At 41.5% G+C, this 21,115-nt stretch overlaps 1 protein-coding gene across 1 annotated transcript in view; it reads right to left on the minus strand.

Annotated features, from left to right (window-relative positions):
• The window catches only part of ANO7 (anoctamin 7), an 89,663-nt gene that overhangs the window by 48,193 nt on the left and 20,355 nt on the right, over positions 1-21,115 (minus strand). The window contains exon 15 of the mRNA XM_053690256.1: positions 925-1,036. Coding sequence (XP_053546231.1) covers positions 925-1,036 — 112 coding nt within the window. The remainder of the gene's footprint in view (positions 1-924; positions 1,037-21,115) is intronic.

The following is a 21,115-nucleotide window of genomic DNA, read 5'->3' on the forward strand; positions in this document are numbered from 1 at the left end:
TAGGAGTTTCAGTATAAAAATATTCTCTATAGGTTTAAAAACAGGAAAACTGGAATCTTAGGCCCCTATTTAAGAAAGTGTGGCGGACCTGATCCGACAGTGCGGATCAGGTCCGCCAGACCTCGCTGAATATGGTGAGCAATACGCTCGCTGTATTCAGCATTGCACCAGCAGCTCACAAGAGCTGCTGGTGCAACGCCGCCCCCTGCAGACTCGCGGCCAATGGGGGTGTCAATCAACCCGATCGTACTCGATCGGGTTGATTTCCGGCGATGTCTGTCCGCCTGCTCAGAGCAGCGGACAGGTTATGGAGCAGCGGTCTTTGTGACCGCTGCTTCATAACTGCTGTTTCTGGCAGTTCAAGAAACACGGGGCATCAAGCGCCATTCGGAGCTTGATAAATACGCCCCTATGTAAATCCCGCTATACAAATATAAGAATATGCAGTTGTTAGCCAAACCAGGCTGTGACACTTTGTCTAGCAATGCATTGCAACCCTCTCTGTAAACCAAGGGACATGAAACCCAAACTGTTTTCTTGTGTGATTGAGACAGAGCATACAATTAAAAAAAATAAGTTCCAATTTATTTCTATTATCAAATTTACTTTGTTTTCATGGAATCCTTTGTTGAAAAGATAATTAGGTAGGTAGCGTGAGTGTGTTTGGAAAACTACATGATAGGAAAAAGTGCTGCCATCTATTGTTCTTGAAAATGAATAAAATCTTTGCAAAACTGTTTCTTTATAGTGCTGCAGACATGTGCACACTCCTGAGCGTATCTCCCTTCTTTTCAACAAAGGATACCAAGAGAATGAAGAAAATGTTGCATGGGCTGTCTGAATCATGAAAGAAAAACTTAGGGTTTCATGACCCATTCATGGAGGATCACCATATCCTGGGAATGCCAGACACTCGGATCTTACCGTCCTTTGAAGAAGGCCACGTAGAATGGAGAGGAGTAGAAATTAACAAACTGGAAGATGAAAACTTTGAAGGTGAAGGCATCTTCATGTAAGGACTGTGTGCGGTGCATTTCTATGGGGCACAAAGACAACAGAATGTCAGGAACATCAGACAACAACATATGTATATATCTGCTTTGGCATAAACGTGAGTCTAGCTGTAACATTATCCTACATCCTGGTCTCAAGAGCTTATAATCCAGTGTTAGTCAATGAGACACAGAGGATAAACTTAAAAACTACAGCAATGTCAAAACTAACCTTTCATGGTTCAGATATAGCAATTTTAAGAGGCTTTTCAAATTGCTTCACTTATCAAATTGTCTTTGTTTTCTGGATAACCCTTGTTAAAAATCATACCTAGGTACGTTTCAAAGCATCAATGCACTACTGGGAGCTAGCTGGTGATTGGTAACTACATACATATGTCTCTTGTCATTGGCTCTCCAGATTTGTTCAGCTAGCTCCCAGTAGTGCATTGCTGTTTTTCAGCTGAATTTTACCGTGTTTAAAAGTCCTTTTCAGAGGTTTAGCACATAGGTGTATACAAGCTATAGTGACAAAAATAAATACACTGACACATTATAGCGTTTTGTTTTAGCACTTATGACCCTTTAAGTGACATTTTCTCTGAGTTACTCCTTTATGACTGATAGCCAATTTAATTTCCAAAATATTCTACGAAATGTAAGGAAGCTGTTGTGAATGTGCTTCATAAGAACTGGATAAGTAATTAGTGAGTCTAGCCTACTGTTCAGGGACAGTTAAACCAGTCCTTGTAGTATAAATATAATAATGAAAATATATATTCTTAGCCCTTTCCACTGGAGTATACAGATGGAGATTCCTTTGGGATATATATATACAGGGAGTGCAGAATTATTAGGCAAATTAGTATTTTGACCACATCATCCTCTTTATGCATGTTGTCTTACGCCAAGCTGTATAGGCTCGAAAGCCTACTACCAATTAAGCATATTAGGTGATGTGCATCTCTGTAATGAGAAGGGGTGTGGTCTAATGACATCAACACCCTATATCAGGTGTGCATAATTATTAAGCAACTTCCTTTCCTTTGGCAAAATGGGTCAAAAGAAGGACTTGACAGGCTCAGAAAAGTAAAAAATAGTGAGATATCTTGCAGAGGGATGCAGCACTCTTAAAATTGCAAAGCTTCTGAAGCGTGATCATCGAACAATCAAGCGTTTCATTCAAAATAGTCAACAGGGTCGCAAGAAGCGTGTGGAAAAACCAAGGCGCAAAATAACTGCCCATGAACTGAGAAAAGCCAAGCGTGCAGCTGCCAAGATGCCACTTGCCACCAGTTTGGCCATATTTCAGAGCTGCAACATCACTGGAGTGCCCAAAAGCACAAGGTGTGCAATACTCAGAGACATGGCCAAGGTAAGAAAGGCTGAAAGATGACCACCACTGAACAAGACACACAAGCTGAAACGTCAAGACTGGGCCAAGAAATATCTCAAGACTGATTTTTCTAAGGTTTTATGGACTGATGAAATGAGAGTGAGTCTTGATGGGCCAGATGGATGGGCACGTGGCTGGATTGGTAAAGGGCAGAGAGCTCCAGTCCGACTCAGACGCCAGAAAGGTGGAGGTGGAGTACTGGTTTGGGCTGGTATCATCAAAGATGAGCTTGTGGGGCCTTTTCAGGTTGAGGATGGAGTCAAGCTCAACTCCCAGTCCTACTGCCAGTTTCTGGAAGACACTTTCTTCAAGCAGTGGTACAGGAAGAAGTCTGCATCCTTCAAGAAAAACATGATTTTCATGCAGGACAATGCTCCATCACACGCGTCCAAGTACTCCACAGCGTGGCTGGCAAGAAAGGGTATAAAAGAAGAAAATCTAATGACATGGCCTCCTTGTTCACCTGATCTGAACCCCATTGAGAACCTGTGGTCCATCATAAAATGTGAGATTTACAAGGAGGGAAAACAGTACACCTCTCTGAACAGTGTCTGGGAGGCTGTGGTTGCTGCTGCACGCAATGTTGATGGTGAACAGATCAAAACACTGACAGAATCCATGGATGGCAGGCTTTTGAGTGTCCTTGCAAAGAAAGGTGGCTATATTGGTCACTGATTTGTTTTTGTTTTGTTTTTGAATGTCAGAAATGTATATTTGTGAATGTTGAGATGTTATATTGGTTTCACTGGTAAAAATAAATAATTGAAATGGGTATATATTTGTTTTTGTTAAGTTGCCTAATAATTATGCACAGTAATAGTCACCTGCACACACAGATATCCCCCTAAAATAGCTATAACTAAAAACAAACTAAAAACTACTTCCAAAACTATTCAGCTTTGATATTAATGAGTTTTTTGGGTTCATTGAGAACATGGTTGTTGTTCAATAATAAAATTAATCCTCAAAAATACAACTTGCCTAATAATTCTGCACTCCCTGTATATATATATATATATATATATATATATATATATATATTTATGTATCAAACGTTTAAAAGCAAGGACTTTCCTAACTTAAATCTGCCCCCACTGCCCATTGGTTGCTCTGCATAATATCACCAGTGACATCGCTGATGAGACCACACATGACATCATTTTTATTTTCTCTCTGCCACACACACAATCTCCTCCTCACATTCTCACCTACATTTCCCCCCACACACAGTTCTTTAACTGCCACTGCTATTTTCTCAGCAACCTCTCCCTCACATCCTCCCTTATCTCCTCTACTGAAGCTAATAAGCGACAGGTATCTTGCATGCATCAAACAATCACTGTGAATAAGTGCAGCATGAACAATATTGTTTTTGAAAAAGAAAAATCAACAGTAAGAGGCCTATCTATCAAGCCGTCAACTTTCTTGCATTCTACGGCACCAATACGCTCTAACATCGCGTAACATTGTGGCCGCGGACCTGAATACGATCTCCATATTTATTTAAAAAGCTGCGCACCAAGTACAGGACGATGAGCAGCGGACTGTTGTTAACTAGCAGTCATCGATCTCGCTGCTATTCGGCTTTTTACCAACTTTATTTATACCCTGTCACTAAACACCGCCACTATACTAAAATGTTTAACCCCTATCCCACCACTCCCGGACCTCGCTGCAACTTTAATAAAGTTATTAACCCCTATCCCGCCGCTCCCGGACCCCACCACAACTAAATAAAAGTATTAACCCCTATTCCGCCGCTCCCAGACCCCACCGCAACTAAATAAGTGTATTAACCCCTAAACCCCTGGCCTCCCACATCACTACCAGTTACTAAACCTATTAAACCCTAAACTGCCAGCCCCCCACGTCGCCATAAACTAAATTAAGCTATAATTAACCCCTTAACCTAACAACCCACTAACTTTACAGTAAAATTACAACATGCCTATCTTATAATAAATTTAAACTTACCTGTAGAATTAAATTAAACTATATTAAACTATTAATTAACCTACCCTAACTATTATACTAAAATTAAATTAAACTATATTAAACTGTTAATTAACCTACCCTAACTATTATACTAAAATTACAATAAACTATATTACACTATTAATTAATCTATCCTAACTATTATACTTAAATTAAATTAAACTACCAATTAAATTAACTATATTACATATTTAAACTGTTACTTAACCTACCCTTACTATTATACGAAAATTACATTTAACTATTAATTAACCTACCCTAACTATTATACTAAAATTACATTAAACTACCAATTAAATTAACTCTATTACATATTTAAAAACCTAACCCTACACAAATTATTTAAATCTACAATTAAAAATTACTAAAAGAAAAAGAATTACACCTAATCTAATAGCCCTATCAAAATAAAAAAGCCCCCCCAAAATAAAAAAAAACCCTAGCCTACAATAAACTACCAATGGCCCTTAAAAGGGTCTTTTGCGGGGCATTGACCCAAAGAAATCAGCTCTTTTACCTGTAAAAAAAAATACAAACACCCCCTCAACAGTAAATCCCACCACCCACACAACCAACCCCCCCAAATAAAAACCCTATCTAAAAAACCTACGCTCCACATTGCCCTGAAAAGGGCATTTGTATGGGCATTGCCCTTAAAAGGGCATTTAGCTCTTTTACTGCCCAGACCCAGGTTCCAATCAGCCAATAGGATTAGAGCAGCTCTCATCCTATTGGCTGTTCCAATCAGCTAATAGGATGAGAGCTCAATCCTATTGGCTGATTGAAACATCCAATAGGATTTTAGCGGTTCTAATCCTATTGGCTGATTAGAGCAGCCAATAGGATGAGCGCTGCTCTAATCCTATTGGCTGATTGGAACCTTTCAGTCAATAGGAATGCAAGGGACGCCATCTTGGATGACGTCACTTGCATTCAAGATCCAGTTTACAGCAGAGACCATATTGAAGAGGAGCTCCTCGTCGGATGTCTTCAGGATGGACCCACTCCGCGCCGGATATCTTCAGGATGGTCCCGCTTCTCGCCGAATGGATTAAGATAGAAGAGGCCGCATGGATGAAGACTTCGCCGGCTGGATGAAGATGGAAGAGGCCGCCCGGATGAAGACTTCTTGCCAGCTGGATGGATCCTTCAAGCGGAACTTCAAAAACTGTAAGTGGATCGTCGGGGGTTAGTGTTAGGTTTATTTAAGGGTTTTTTGGGTGAGTTTTATTTTTAGAGTAGGATCTTGGCAGTAAAAGAGCTAAATGCCCTTTTAAGGGCAATGCCCATACAAATGCCCTTTTCAGGGCAATGGGGAGCTTAGTTTTTTTTAGATGGGGTTTTTATTTGGGGGGGTTGGTTGTGTGGGTGGTGGATTTTACTGTTGGGGGGTTGTTTGTATTTCTCTTGTAAGATGTATCGAGTCCACGGATTCATCCATACTTGTGGGATATTCTCCTTCCCTACAGGAAGTGGCAGAGAGAGCACCCACAGCAGAGCTGTCTATATAGCTCCTCCCTTAGCTCCACCCCCCAGTCATTCTCTCTGCCTGCTTAACTGCTAGGAAGGGCAAAGTGAGTGTGGTGACAAAAGTTTGTTATTTTAAATGGTACCGGTGTGTACTATTTACTCTCTGGCAGAAAAGGGATGAAGATTTCTGCAAGGAGGATGATGATCTTAGCATTTTGTAACTAAGATCCACTGCTCTTCTCACAAGGGCTGAAGAGTACAGGAAAACTTCAGTTGGGGGAACAGTTTGCAGGCTAAACTGCATTAAGGTATGTTCAGTCTATCTTTTTCTAGACAGACTGTGTTATTTCTAGAAAAGGCTGGCAATATCCCCATGAGGGAAAGGTAAGCTGTATTCAGTAAAAGAGGAATCCAAGCTTGCATAAAGGGCTCATAGTTACTGGTGACACTAATAGGAAAAAACGTTTTGGTTTAGTTACAAATAAAACGTTTTTTGAGGGACTTTAATGGGTCTTTGTGGCTTGTTTAAGGGTTATTAACCCACATGGCTAGTTTAAGAAACACTCTGTGGTGTTTTTTTAGGCCCCATAACATTGAGTGAGGTGGGAGGGGCCTATTTTCAGTTGCACAGTTTATTTACCTTCAGAGATTCCTGCTGTATTTGAGGGCTGTAAAGAGGTTTTTTCCCCACAAATCGTTCCTAAAGGGCAGGTAGGCGCCACAGCAGAGCTGTGGCAAGGTGCTGAATGTTATTTTACCGGTTTTGAAGTTTTTTCAATCCGGTTTTTACATTAAGGGGTTAATTGTTTATTTGCATAGTTGTGCAAAGTTACTAAGGCTTTATGATGCTACTGTAAAAATTTCGTTTTGTTTACTGCTTTTTTTACACTGTTTTGCAGAGTTTGTGCAACTTTTTTTCTCTTAAAGGCAAAGACCCTATTCGGGCCTGCACTGAAAGAAATTATTTCAGACATCACTGGGTTGGAAAGGCCATGCCCTCCCTCAGGATAAAACAAAATGAGGACCAAACAAAATAATTTTCGTTCCTTTCGGAACTTCAAGGGTGGTCCCGCTTCAGCTTCCCCTGCAGTAAAGCAAGAGGGGAATTCTGTCCAATCCAAGTCAGTCTGGAGACCTAACCAGGCTTGGAACAAAGGTAAACCAAGAAGCCTGCTGCTGCCTTTAAGACAGCATGAAGGGGTAGCCCCCGATCCGGGACCGGATTTATTAGGGGGCAGACTTTCTCTCTTTGCTCAGGCTTGGGCAAGAGATGTTCACGATTCCTGGGCTTTAGAAATTGTGTCCCAAGGATATCTTCTGGACTTCAAACACTCCCCCCCAAGGGGGAGATTTCACATTTCTCAATTGTCTGCAAACCAGACAAAGAGAGAGACGTTCTTACGCTGTGTAGAAGACCTACATACCATGGGAGTGATTCGCCCAGTTCCAAGAATGAAACAAGGGCTAGGTTTTTACTCCAACCTGTTTGTGGTTCCCAAAAAAGAGGGAACTTTCAGACCAATCTTGGATCTCAAAATTCTAAACAAATTCCTCAGAGTACCATCTTTCAAGATGGAGACTATTCGGACTATTCTTCCTCTGATCCAGGAGGGTCAATATATGACTACCGTGGACTTAAAGGATGCATATCTACACATCCCTATTCACAGAGATCATCATCAATTCCTCAGATTCGCCTTTCTGGACAGGCATTACCAGTTTGTGGCCCTTCCCTTCGGGTTGGCCACGGCTCCCAGAATTTTCACAAAGGTGCTAGGGTCCCTTTTGGCGGTTCTAAGACCACAGGGTATAGCAGTGGCGCCTTATCTAGACGACATCTTAATTCAGGCGTCGACTTTCCAGCTAGCCAAGTCTCACACAGACATCGTGTTGGCTTTTCTGAGATCTCACGGGTGGAAAGTGAACATAAAAAAGAGTTCTCTCGTCCCTCTCACAAGAGTTTCCTTCCTAGGGACTCTGATAGACTCAGTAGAAATGAAAATATTTCTGACGGAGGTCAGAAAATCAAAACTTTTAATCACTTGCCAAGCTCTTCATTCCATTCCTCGGCCATCAGTGGCTCAGTGTATGGAGGTAATCGGACTTATGGTAGCGGCAATGGACATAGTTCCTTATGCCCACCTACACCTCAGACCACTGCAACTATGCATGCTCAAACAGTGGAATGGGGATTATGCAGATTTATCCCCTCAACTGCATCCGGACCAAGAGACCAGAGATTCTCTTCTCTGGTGGTTGTCTCAGGACCACCTGTCTCAGGGAATATGTTTCAGCAGGCCAGAGTGGCTCATAGTAACAACAGATGCCAGCCTGCTAGGCTGGGGTGCAGTCTGGAAATCCCTGAAAGCACAGGGCTTTAGGTCTCGGGAGGAATCTCTCCTCCCGATAAACATTCTAGTACTGAGAGCGATATTCAATGCGCTTCAGGCGTGGCCTCAGCTAGCTGCGGCCAAATTCATCAGATTTCAGTCGGACAACATCACGACTGTAGCCTATATCAATCATCAAGGAGGAACACGGAGTTCTCTAGCGATGATGGAGGTAACCAAAATTATCCGATGGGCGGAGGATCACTCTTGCCATCTCTCAGGAATCCATATCCCAGGGGTAGAGAACTGGGAGGCGAATTTCCTAAGTCGTCAGACTTTTCATCCGGGGGAGTGGGAGCTCCATCCGGAGGTATTTGCCCAGCTGACTCAGCTATGGGGCACACCAGAATTGGATATGATGGCGTCCCGACAGAACGCCAAACTTCCGCGTTACGGGTCCAGGTCCCGGGATCCCCAGGCGGTACTGATAGATGCTCTAGCAGTGCCCTGGTCCTTCAATCTGGCTTATGTATTTCCACCGTTTCCTCTCCTCCCACGTCTGGTTGCCAGAATCAAGCAGGAGAGAGCTTGGTGATTCTGATAGCACCTGCGTGGCCACGCAGGACTTGGTATGCAGACCTGGTGGACATGTCATCTGTTCCACCGTGGACTCTGCCAATGAGGCAGGACCTTCTAATCCAAGATCCGTTCAAGCATCCAAATCTAATTTCTCTGCGTCTGACTACTTGGAGATTGAACGCCTGATTCTATCAAAGCGTGGTTTCTCTGAGTCGGTCATTGATACCCTGATTCAGGCTAGAAAGCCTGTCACCAGGAAAATCTATCATAAGATTTGGCGCAAATATCTTTGTTGGTGTGAATCCAAGGGTTACTCATGGAGTAAGATTAGGATTCCTAGACTTTTGTCTTTTCTCCAAGAAGGATTGGAGAAGGGATTATCAGCTAGTTCCTTAAAGGGACAAATATCTGCTTTGTCTATTCTTTTACACAAATGTTTGGCAGATGTCCCAGATGTTCAAGCGTTTAGTCAGGCCTTGGTCAGTTCTTCAAGGGGTTCCGTTTGAACCTGTGCATTCCATAGATATTAATCTTCTATCTTGGAAAGTTTTGTTTTTAGTAGCTATCTCTTCGGCTCGAAGAGTTTCTGAGTTATCTGCTTTACAGTGTGACTCACCTTATCTTATTTTCCATGCAGATAAGGTGGTTTTACGTACCAAACCTGGATTCCTTCCTAAGGTTGTTTCTAATAGGAATATCAATCAGGAAATTGTTGTTCCTTCTCTGTGTCCTAATCCTTCTTCAAAGAAGGAACGTCTGTTGCACAACCTTGATGTGGTTCGTGCTTTAAAGTTCTACTTACAAGCAACCAAAGATTTCCGTCAAACATCTTCATTGTTTGTTGTCTATTCTGGTAAGCGGAGAGGTCAAAAGGCTACGGCTACCTCTCTTTCTTTTTGGCTGCAAAGCATCATCCGTATGGCTTATGAGACTGCTGGCCAGCAGCCGCCTTAAAGAATTACTGCTCATTCTACTAGAGCAGTGGCTTCCACATGGGCTTTTAAAAATGAGGCTTCTGTTGAACAGATTTGTAAGGCGGCGACTTGGTCTTTGCTTCATACTTTTTCCAAATTTTACAAATTCGATTCTTTTGCTTCTTCAGAGGCTATTTTTGGGAGAAAGGTTCTACAAGCAGTGGTGCCTTCCGTTTAAGGAACCTGTCTTGTCCCTCCCTTCATCCATGTCCTAAAGCTTTGGTATTGGTATCCCACAAGTATGGATGAATCCGTGGACTCAATACATCTTACAAGAGAAAACAGAATTTATGCTTACCTGATAAATTTCTTTCTCTTGTGATGTATCGAGTCCACAGCCTGCCCTGTCTATTTAAGACAGGTAGTATATTTTTATTTAAAAAACTTCAGTCACCACTGCACCCTATAGTTTCTCCTTTTTCTTCCTAGCCTTCGGTCGATTGACTGGGGGGTGGAGCTAAGGGAGGAGCTATATAGACAGCTCTGCTGTGGGTGCTCTCTCTGCCACTTCCTGTAGGGAAGGAGAATATCCCACAAGTATGGATGAATCCGTGGACTCGATACATCACAAGAGAAAGAAATTTATCAGGTAAGCATAAATTCTTGGTTTTTTTACAGGTAAAAGAGCTGATTTCTTTGGGGCAATGCCCCGCAAAAGGCCCTTTTATTTTAGGCTAGGGTTTTTTTTTATTTTGGGGGGGCTTTTTATTTTGATAGGGCTATTAGATTAGGTGTAATTCTTTTTAATTTTTGATACTGTGTTTTTTTTATTTTTTGTAACAGTGTTTATTTTTTGTAATTTAGTAATTTTTAATTGTAGATTTAAATAATTTGAGTAGGGTTAGGTTTTTGAATATGTAATATAGTTAATTTAATTGGAAGTTTAATGTAATTTTAGTATAATAGTTAGGGTAGGTTAATTAATAGTTTAATATAGTTTAATTTAATTATATAGGTAATTTTAAATTTATTATAAGATAGGGATGTTGTAATTTTACTGTAAAGTTGGCGGGTTGTTAGGTTAATTGGTTAATAGCTTAATTTAGTTTACATACATTTATTTAGTTGCGATGAGGTCCAGGAGCAGTGGAATAGGGTTTAATAACTTTATTTAGTGGCGGCGGGGTCCGGGAGCGGCGGAATAGGGGTTAATAACATTATGTAGGTGGCGGCGATGTCGGGGCGGCAGATTAGAGGTGTTTAGACTTGGGGCTTATGTTAGGGTGTTAGGTGTTAACTTTACTGGTTTTCTACCATAGAAATCAATGGGATATCTGGCAGCATCGAACATAAGCTTTCGCTGCTTTCAGACTCCCATTGATTCCTATGGCATCCGCGGCCTCCAGGGTGGCGGATTGAAAACCAGGTACGCTGGGCCGGAATAGCCTCGAGCGTACCGGTTAACTATTTGATAACTTTTATAAAAGTGTTAAATAGTGCCGAATGTGTATTCGGAACATCTGTAATGAAGTAAGCATCGATCTGTGTCGAATTGAGACCGGCGGATCGTATGTTATGTCACAGATTTTAACTTTTGCCAGTCTGTAGGCTTTGATAACTAGGTTGGATCAAGCTCGCCACAATTACACTGCGGAATTCCAGCATATTTCAGGTTGACGGCTTGATAAATATCCCCCTTAGGGTTAAATTACAGTAAAAAGTGCACAAAATAAATTATGAAAGTTATTTGCAAAGTTTTTTTTCACTGTACGTATTAATTTAAGCATTTTATATTACAGTATTACGTTTAATGTTTCTTTAAATATAGTCAAAAGGTTGCAGCAATTTCTTACTAGTCCAGAATGTCTAAATTACCGCCCCTCTGAGTGGCGTTCTAGGCATTTCTAAATCTCCTCCGTTGAGGATTGATTTGATAGCTAAATGACACTACCAACAGTTATCTAAATTGTAATCAAACATTATCACAGTGAGTGTAAAGTGGGCAATAATATCAGAAACAGTTTCTGCTAAGCCTAAAGCTGTCAGCAACTAGTAATTAGAACAATCATATATTCAGGCTCTGTAAAGAATGTTGTGACTGGCAGATACTCTGTATTGCTTTACACAGAAAGCGGCACATTTTTTGTACAGAAAGAAACAGGAACAGTTCTGTATTGTTACCTAATTTCAGAGCGGTAAACAGAGACAGATGGAGGTTACAACAGTGCCTCTCACCTCCAAGCCACAAATACCCCTAGCAGATCCAATCTGAGTATTTTCCTACCTTGTGTAAGCAGTGGCTTGGTCACTGTGTCTGACTTATCTATGTAAACAAATCCTTTATATCTGTCCTGTTAGGGGACTCGAGGTCTGGAGATAAGACACAGGCTTACAGTACAAATGTTTGTGTTGCATGATGGTGACAAGGGGATTTCATGATGGAACCATAGTAGAACGCACAGACTAATTGACATATTATTTTACACCCAGTTTGATGTATTTACATGAGAATTTCGGGTCATAATGCCACATCATTTTGTTTTCGTATGGATGCATAATCTTCTAGAGCTTTCTCTTTCTGTTGCTAACTTGCACATGTATTACATGTTGAAAGTAAACGCGTTGGCTCAAGCGCAAACTACATTTTCACACGCTGGGCTAGCGTGAGAGGTGGCCTAGCGTAAAGAGTAAGAGTAAAAAAAAAAAGCACACCAAACACAACATATAAATACATTAAATAGAGCTACACTCATATATACACTATTCGATAAAAATTATTTATATAGATATTAATACATATTTTTTATAAGGGTTAAAAGGTATATGGTATATGACAAGGTGTTTAAACAGAAATGGCCATGATGTGTATATATATATATATATATATATATATATATATATATATATATATATACACAGTTGTATGCAAACGTTTAGGCACCCCTGACAATTTCCATGATTTTCATTTATAAATAATTGTGTGTTTGGATCAGCAGTTTCATTTTGATCTATCAAATAACTGAAGGACACAGTAATATTTCAGTAGTGAAATGAGGTTTATTGGATTGGAACAGAAAATTTGCAATATGCATCAAAACAAAATCAGACAGATGCATAATTTTGAGCCTCCTTTAGCAGAAATAACAGCCTCAAGATGCTTCCTATAGCCTGTAATGAGTGTCTGGATTCTGGATGAAGGTATTTTAGACCATTCCTCCTTGCAAAACATCTCCAGTTCAGTTAGGTTTGATGGTTGCCGAGCATGGACAGCCCGCTTCAAATCACCCCACAGATCTTCAATGATATTCAGGTCTGGGGACTGGGATGGCTATTCCAGAACATTGTACTTGTTCCTCTGCATAAATGCCAGATAGATTTTGAGCAGTGTTTTGGGTCATTGTCTTGTTGAAATATCCAGCCCCGGCGTAAATTCAACTTTGTGACTGATTCCTCAACATTATTCTCAAGTATCTGCTGATATTGAGTGGAATCCATGCGACCCTCAACTTTAACAAGATTCCCAGTACCTGCACTGGCTACACAGCCCCACAGCATGATGGAACATCCACCAAATTTTACTGTTGGTAGCAAGTGTTCGTCTTGGAACGCTGTGTTCTTTTGCCGCCATGCATAACGCCCCTTGTTATTACCAAATAACTCAATCTTTGTTTCATCAGTCCACAGCACCTTCTTCCAAAATGAAGCTGGCTTGTCCAAATGTGCGTTTGCATACCTCAAGCGACTCTGTTTGTGGCGTGTGTGCAGAAAAGGCTTCTTCTGCATTACTCTCCCATACAGATTCTCCTTGTGCAAAGTGCGCTGAATTGTTGAAAGATGCACAGTGACACCATCTGCAGCAAGATGATGTTGTAGGTCTTTGGAGGTGGTCTGTGGGCTGTTTTTGACCGTTCTCACCATCCTTTGCCTCTCCGATATTTTACTTAGCCTGACACTTCTGTCCTTAACAAGAACTGTGCCTGTGGTCTTCCATTTCCTCACTATGTTCCTCACAGTGGACACTGACAGCTTAAAGGGACATGAAACCCAAAAATGTTTTTTCAGGATTCAGATAGAGAACACAATTTCAAACAACTTTCTAATTTACTTCTATGATCTAATCTGTTTCTTTCTCTTGGAATCATTTGTTAAAGGAGCAGCAATGCACTACTGGTTTCTAACTGAGCACATGGGTGAGCCAATCACAATCAATATATATATGCAGGCACCAATCAACAGCTAGAACCTAGGTTTTCTGCTGCCCCTGAGCTTGCTTAGATAAACCTTTCAGCAAAGGATAACAAGAGAAGGAAGCAAATTAAATAATAGAAGTAAATTGGAAAGTTGTTTAAAATTGTATTCTCTATCTGAATCATGAAAGAACATTTTTGGGTTTCATGTCCCTTTAAATCTCTGCGATAGCTTTTTGTAGCCTTCCCCTACCATAATGTTTAAGAATCTTTTTTTTTCAGGTAATTTGAGAGTTGTTTTGAGGCCCCCATGTTGCCACTCTTCAGAGGAGAGTCAAAGAGAACAACAACTTGCAATTGACCACCTTAAAAACCTTTTCTCATGATTGGATGCACCTGTCTATGAAGTTCAAAGCTTAATGAACTCGCCAAACCAACTATGTGTTCCAATTAATCAGTGCTAGGTAGTCACAGGTATTCAAATCAACAAAATGACAAGGGCGCCCAAATTTATGCACCTGTCTAATTTAATTTTGATGCATATTGCACATTTTCTGTTAATCCAATAAACCTCATTTCACTACTGAAATATTACTGTGTCCCTCAGTTATTTGATGGATCAAAATGAGATTGCTGATCCAAACACCCAATTATTTATAAATGAAAATCATGGAAATTGTCAGGGGTGCCTAAACTTTTGCATACAACTGTATATATATATATGTGTGTGTGTGTGTATGGATGCTTGAAAAAGCAGTGAAACGTACGTCGGATCTATCACAAGGTGTAAACCACGAGGAGAGGAAAAGCCGGTATACATTGTAAGCGACCCTGTAGCTCTTTGATTATACATGGGACTGCGGCACAGCTTCTCTGTTGTATGTCCCCACAGTGAGTGGAGTTACTATAATCGCTAACAGTAAAATATCCTTGATTAGCGGTAAAACATAAAAAAAATTGTTTTTATAATTTGTTATAATAAATGCTATAAGAAACTATCCGGAGACCCTGAGGGATTTGGTAACCATAATTGTGCAGTGTGTGTTTTTTTTGTTGGTAAATATATATATATATATAATGTCAAATAGTGTTTTTGTTAAAAAGCAGGGTCCTATGCTTAGGAGCTAAACCATTTCTGGAGCACTATATGGCAGCAGTTTTGCAAGAATGTTATCCATTTGCAAGAGCACTATATGGCAGCACTATTTCCTGCCATTGAGTGCTCCAGATGCCTACCTAGGTATTTCTTCAGCACAGAATATCATAGGAGCAAAGCAAATAGGATTTAAAAATGGCATGCTCTGTCTGAATCAGGTTAAAAGTATAAACTAGACTGTGAATAAAGATAATTTGTATAAAGAATGTTGTACCAAACTGTATCAGATTGTAAAGTGTTTTTTAGTAACTACTGTAAAAAATGGTTGATTTCCTACTTGATATTTATAAAACGTTGGCAATACCTATCCTATCCTACTGTTGAGCTTTTAAATGGTTAATAAATCTGTTACATTTAGCAGTGTCTTCTACTCTTAAAGCTAAAAATCACATTAAATATTGATATTAATGTGAAGGGAACTGGAATGCTTGTTACATAGAACATTAAGGTCACACAGATTTATGCATCTTTTCTTCTGTTATGTGTGATCAGTCCACGGGTCATCATTACTTCTGGGATATAACTCCTCCCCAACAGGAAATGCAAGAGGATTCACCCAGCAGAGCTGCATATAGCTCCTCCCCTCTACGTCAGTCCCAGTCATTCTCTTGCACCCAACGACTAGATAGGATGTGTGAGAGGACTATGGTGATTTTATGACTTCAATCAAAAGTTTGTTATTTTACAATAGCACCGGAGCGTGTTATTACTTCTCTGGCAGAGTTTGAGGAAGAATCTGCCAGAGTTTTTTACTATGATTTTAACCGGAGTTGTTAAGATCATATTGCTGTTCTCGGCCATCTGAGGGAGGTAAAGGCTTCAGATCAGGGGACAGCGGGCAGATGAATCTGCATTGAGGTATGTAGCAGTTTTTATTTCTGAATGGAATTGATGAGAAAATCCTGCCATACCGTTAAAATGACATGTATGTATACACTTTAGTATTCTGGGAATGGTATTTCACCGGAACTACTCTGTTAAAGGTCACTAATCCTTTTATTAACTATTTATCATGTTAAACGTTTTTGCTGGAATGTAGAATCGTTTACATTGCTGAGGTACTGTGTGAATAAATATTTGGGCATTATTTTCCACTTGGCAGCATTTTTTGCTTTTATTTATGACAGTTTCGTTTCTCTTCACTGCTGTGTGGGAGAGGGCTTTGCTAAAAGTTGTGTTGTTTTAAAGTTGAGCCGTAGTACATTTAACCAAACTTACGGCTAAGAACTCAGGATTCGCCATACAGGCACGTAGGGCGCTGTGGCTGAAATCCTGGTCAGCAGATGTTACTTCTAAGTCCAAATTACTTAATATACCTTTCAAGGGGCAGTCTTTATTTGGGCCCGGTTTGAAAGAAATTATCGCTGACATTACAGGAGGTAAGGGCCACGCCCTACCCCAAGACAAAGCCAAAGCTAAGGCTAGACAGTCTAATTTTCGTCCCTTTCGGAATTTCAAAACAGGAGCAGCATCAACCTCCACTGCACCAAAACAGGAAGGAGCTGTTGCTCGTTACAGGCAAGGCTGGAAGCCTAACCAGGCCTGGAACAAGAGCAAGCAGGCCAGGAAACCTGCTGCTGCCCCAAAGACAGCATGAACCGAGAGCCCCCGATCCGGGACCGGATCTAGTGGGGGGCAGACTCTCTCTCTTCGCCCAGGCCTGGGCAAGAGATGTTCAGGATCCCTGGGCACTAGAGATCATATCTCAGGGATACCTTCTAGACTTCAAATTATCTCCCCCAAGAGGGAGATTTCATCTGTCAAGGTTGTCAACAAACCAGATAAAGAAAGAAGCGTTTCTACGCTGCGTACAAGATCTGTTATTAATGGGAGTGATCCATCCGGTTCCGCGGTCGGAACAAGGACAAGGGTTCTACTCAAACCTGTTTGTGGTTCCCAAAAAAGAGGGAACTTTCAGGCCAATCTTAGATTTAAAGATTCTAAACAAATTCCTAAGAGTTCCATCGTTCAAAATGGAAACTATTCGGACAATTTTACCCATGATCCAAGAGGGTCAGTACATGACCACTGTGGATTTAAAGGATGCTTACCTTCACATTCCGATCCACAAAGATCATCACCGGTATCTAAGGTTTGCCTTCTTAGACAGGCACTACCAGTTTGTAGCTCTTCCATTCGGATTGGCTACGGCTCCAAGAATCTTCACAAAGGTTCTGGGTGCCCTTCTGGCGGTACTAAGACCGCGAGGGATTTCGGTAGCTCCGTACCTAGACGACATTCTAATACAAGCTTCAAGCTTTCAAACTGCCAAGTCTCATACAGAGTTAGTTCTGGCATTTCTAAGGTCGCATGGATGGAAAGTGAACGAAAAGAAGAGTTCTCTCTTTCCTCTCACAAGAGTTCCATTCTTGGGGACTCTTATAGATTCTGTAGAAATGAAGATTTACCTGACAGAAGACAGGTTAACAAAGCTTCAAAATGCATGCCGTGTCCTTCATTCCATTCAACACCCGTCAGTAGCTCAATGCATGGAGGTGATCGGCTTAATGGTAGCGGCAATGGACATAGTACCTTTTGCACGCCTACACCTCAGACCGCTGCAATTATGCATGCTAAGTCAGTGGAATGGGGATTACTCAGATTTGTCCCCTACTCTGAGTCTAAATCAAGAGACCAGAAATTCTCTTCTATGGTGGCTTTATCGGCCACACCTGTCCAGGGGGATGCCATTCAGCAGGCCAGACTGGACAATTGTAACAACAGACGCCAGCCTACTAGGTTGGGGCGCTGTCTGGAATTCTCTGAAGGCTCAGGGACTATGGAATCAGGAGGAGAGTCTCCTGCCAATAAACATTCTGGAATTGAGAGCAGTTCTCAATGCCCTTCTGGCTTGGCCCCAGTTAACAACTCGGGGGTTCATCAGGTTTCAGTCGGACAACATCACGACTGTAGCTTACATCAACCATCAGGGAGGGACAAGAAGCTCCCTAGCAATGATGGAAGTATCAAAGATAATTCGCTGGGCAGAGTCTCACTCTTGCCACCTGTCAGCAATCCACATCCCGGGAGTGGAGAACTGGGAGGCGGATTTCTTGAGTCGCCAGACTTTTCATCCGGGGGAGTGGGAACTTCATCCGGAGGTCTTTGCCCAAATACTTCGACGTTGGGGCAAACCAGAGATAGATCTCATGGCGTCTCGCCAGAACGCCAAACTTCCTCGCTACGGGTCCAGATCCAGGGATCCGGAAGCAGTTCTGATAGATGCTTTGACAGCACCTTGGAACTTCGGGATGGCTTATGTGTTTCCACCCTTCCCGCTGCTTCCTCGATTGATTGCCAAAATCAAACAGGAGAGGGCATCAGTAATTCTAATAGCACCTGCATGGCCACGCAGGACTTGGTATGCAGATCTAGTGGACATGTCATCCTGTCCGCCTTGGTCTCTACCTCTAAGACAGGACCTTCTGATACAGGGTCCATTCAAACATCAAAATCTAACTTCTCTGAAGCTGACTGCTTGGAAATTGAACGCTTGATTTTATCAAAACGTGGTTTTTCTGAGTCGGTTATTGATACCCTGATTCAGGCTAGGAAGCCTGTTACCAGAAGGATTTACCATAAAATATGGCGGAAATACCTATACTGGTGCGAATCCAAAGGTTACTCCTGGAGTAAGGTTAGGATCGCTAGGATATTGTCTTTTCTACAAGAAGGTTTAGAAAAGGGTTTATCAGCTAGCTCATTAAAGGGACAGATTTCAGCTCTGTCCATCTTGTTACACAAGCGTCTGTCGGAAGATCCAGACGTCCAGGCTTTTTGTCAAGCTTTAGCTAGGATCAAGCCTGTGTTTAAGGCTGTTGCTCCGCCATGGAGTTTAAACTTAGTTCTTAACGTTTTACAGGGTGTTCCGTTTGAACCCCTTCATTCCATTGATATAAAATTGTTATCTTGGAAAGTTCTGTTTTTAATGGCTATTTCCTCGGCTCGAAGAGTCTCTGAGTTATCAGCCTTACATTGTGATCCCCCTTATCTGATTTTTCACTCAGACAAGGTAGTTCTGCGTACTAAACCTGGGTTCTTACCTAAGGTAGTCACTAACAGGAACATCAATCAAGAGATTGTTGTTCCATCCCTGTGTCCAAATCCTTCTTCAAAGAAGGAACGTCTTCTACACAATCTGGATGTAGTTCGTGCCCTCAAGTTCTACTTGCAGGCAACTAAAGATTTTCGCCAAACTTCTTCCCTGTTTGTCGTTTACTCTGGACAGAGGAGAGGTCAAAAAGCTTCTGCTACCTCTCTCTCTTTTTGGCTTCGTAGCATAATACGTTTAGCCTATGAGACTGCTGGACAGCAGCCTCCTGAAAGAATTACAGCTCACTCCACTAGAGCTGTGGCTTCCACTTGGGCCTTTAAGAATGAGGCCTCTGTTGAACAGATTTGCAAGGCTGCAACTTGGTCTTCGCTTCATACTTTTTCCAAATTTTACAAATTTGACACTTTTGCTTCTTCGGAGGCTATTTTTGGGAGAAAGGTTCTTCAGGCAGTGGTTCCTTCTGTATAATGAGCCTGCCTATCCCTCCCGTCATCCGTGTACTTTTGCTTTGGTATTGGTATCCCAGAAGTAATGATGACCCGTGGACTGATCACACATAACAGAAGAAAACATAATTTATGCTTACCTGATAAATTCCTTTCTTCTGTTGTGTGATCAGTCCACGGCCCGCCCTGTTTTAAGGCAGGTAAATATTTTTTAAATTATACTCCAGTCACCACTTCACCCTTGGTTACTCCTTTCTCGTTGATTCTTGGTCGAATGACTGGGACTGACGTAGAGGGGAGGAGCTATATGCAGCTCTGCTGGGTGAATCCTCTTGCATTTCCTGTTGGGGAGGAGTTATATCCCAGAAGTAATGATGACCCGTGGACTGATCACACAACAGAAGAAAGGAATTTATCAGGTAAGCATAAATTATGTTATTTACCTCTAAAAGGAACATTAGACTACAAATGTAATTCCTCGTAAAATGTTTAATTAAAGAAAATAAAACAGTATTGCAATATACATTTATTATTTATTCGCTCTGGTTTTATTGCTAAATACCAGTGAGAATCATTTTACTTCCACTTCTTCAGAGGAGTTATAGGGGTCTATTTATTAATGTGCGGACAGACATGATCCGATATAGCGTATCATGTCCGCCGCACATCGATAAATGCCGACAGCCCCTAGCAGGGGGTGTCAATCAGCCCGATCGTATTCGATCGGGCTAATTGCCACAGATGTGGCGGACGAGTTAAGGAGCAGTTGTCTTAGGATTGCTGCTTTTTAACCTCCGCTTCAGCTGGAACTGAAGCGGAGAGGGTCGAAGGCAGCATCCGCTGCTTCTTAAATAGACCCCCCAATGTCTTCATCATCCTTAAAGGGACACTAAACCTAAATGTTTTCTTTCATGATTCCAAAAGAGCATGCAGTTTTAAGCAACTTTCTCATTTACCCCTATTATCAATTTTTCTTTGTTCTATTGGTATCTTTTTTTGAAAAGCAGAAGTAAAAGTGTAGGAGCCAGCCCATTTAGGTTCAGCACCTGGGTAGCGCTTGCTTATTGGTGGCTAAATATAGCCATCAATCAGGAAGTGCTATCCAGTGTACTGAACCAAAAATGGGCCGGCTCCTACGCTTTCATTCCTGCTTTTCAAATAAAGATACCAAGAGAAAAATTGATAATAGGAGTAAATTAGAAAGTATTTTAACATCGCTGCTCTATCTGAATCATAAAAGAACACATTTGGGTTTAGTGTCCATTTAAATGGATATGTGCAGCTTGTTGTACACATGAGACAATCCTGTAGAAAGGAATAGGAAGGCGCCACATAGGGTAATATTGCCAGACCACAAAGCCTATACAGTAAGACAAATGGTAACTTGCAAACGAAGAGGCACTTAAGAGATGCCAAATATGGCAGGCCGGGACCTTATCATCGCCCGACAGACAGAACAACCGGTAAACGCCAACCAGTCACGAGGGAACGTACGGCCAATCCGGAACAACCAGGAACCAACACCTCCAAAGCCAGGCACCAATCGTCAATGTCGGTGAGAAGGGTGTGTTGAGATGGAAGGATGACGTCACCAAC

The sequence above is a fragment of the Bombina bombina genome, chromosome 8 (assembly GCF_027579735.1).
Source record: "Bombina bombina isolate aBomBom1 chromosome 8, aBomBom1.pri, whole genome shotgun sequence".
Classification (NCBI taxonomy): domain Eukaryota; kingdom Metazoa; phylum Chordata; class Amphibia; order Anura; family Bombinatoridae; genus Bombina; species Bombina bombina.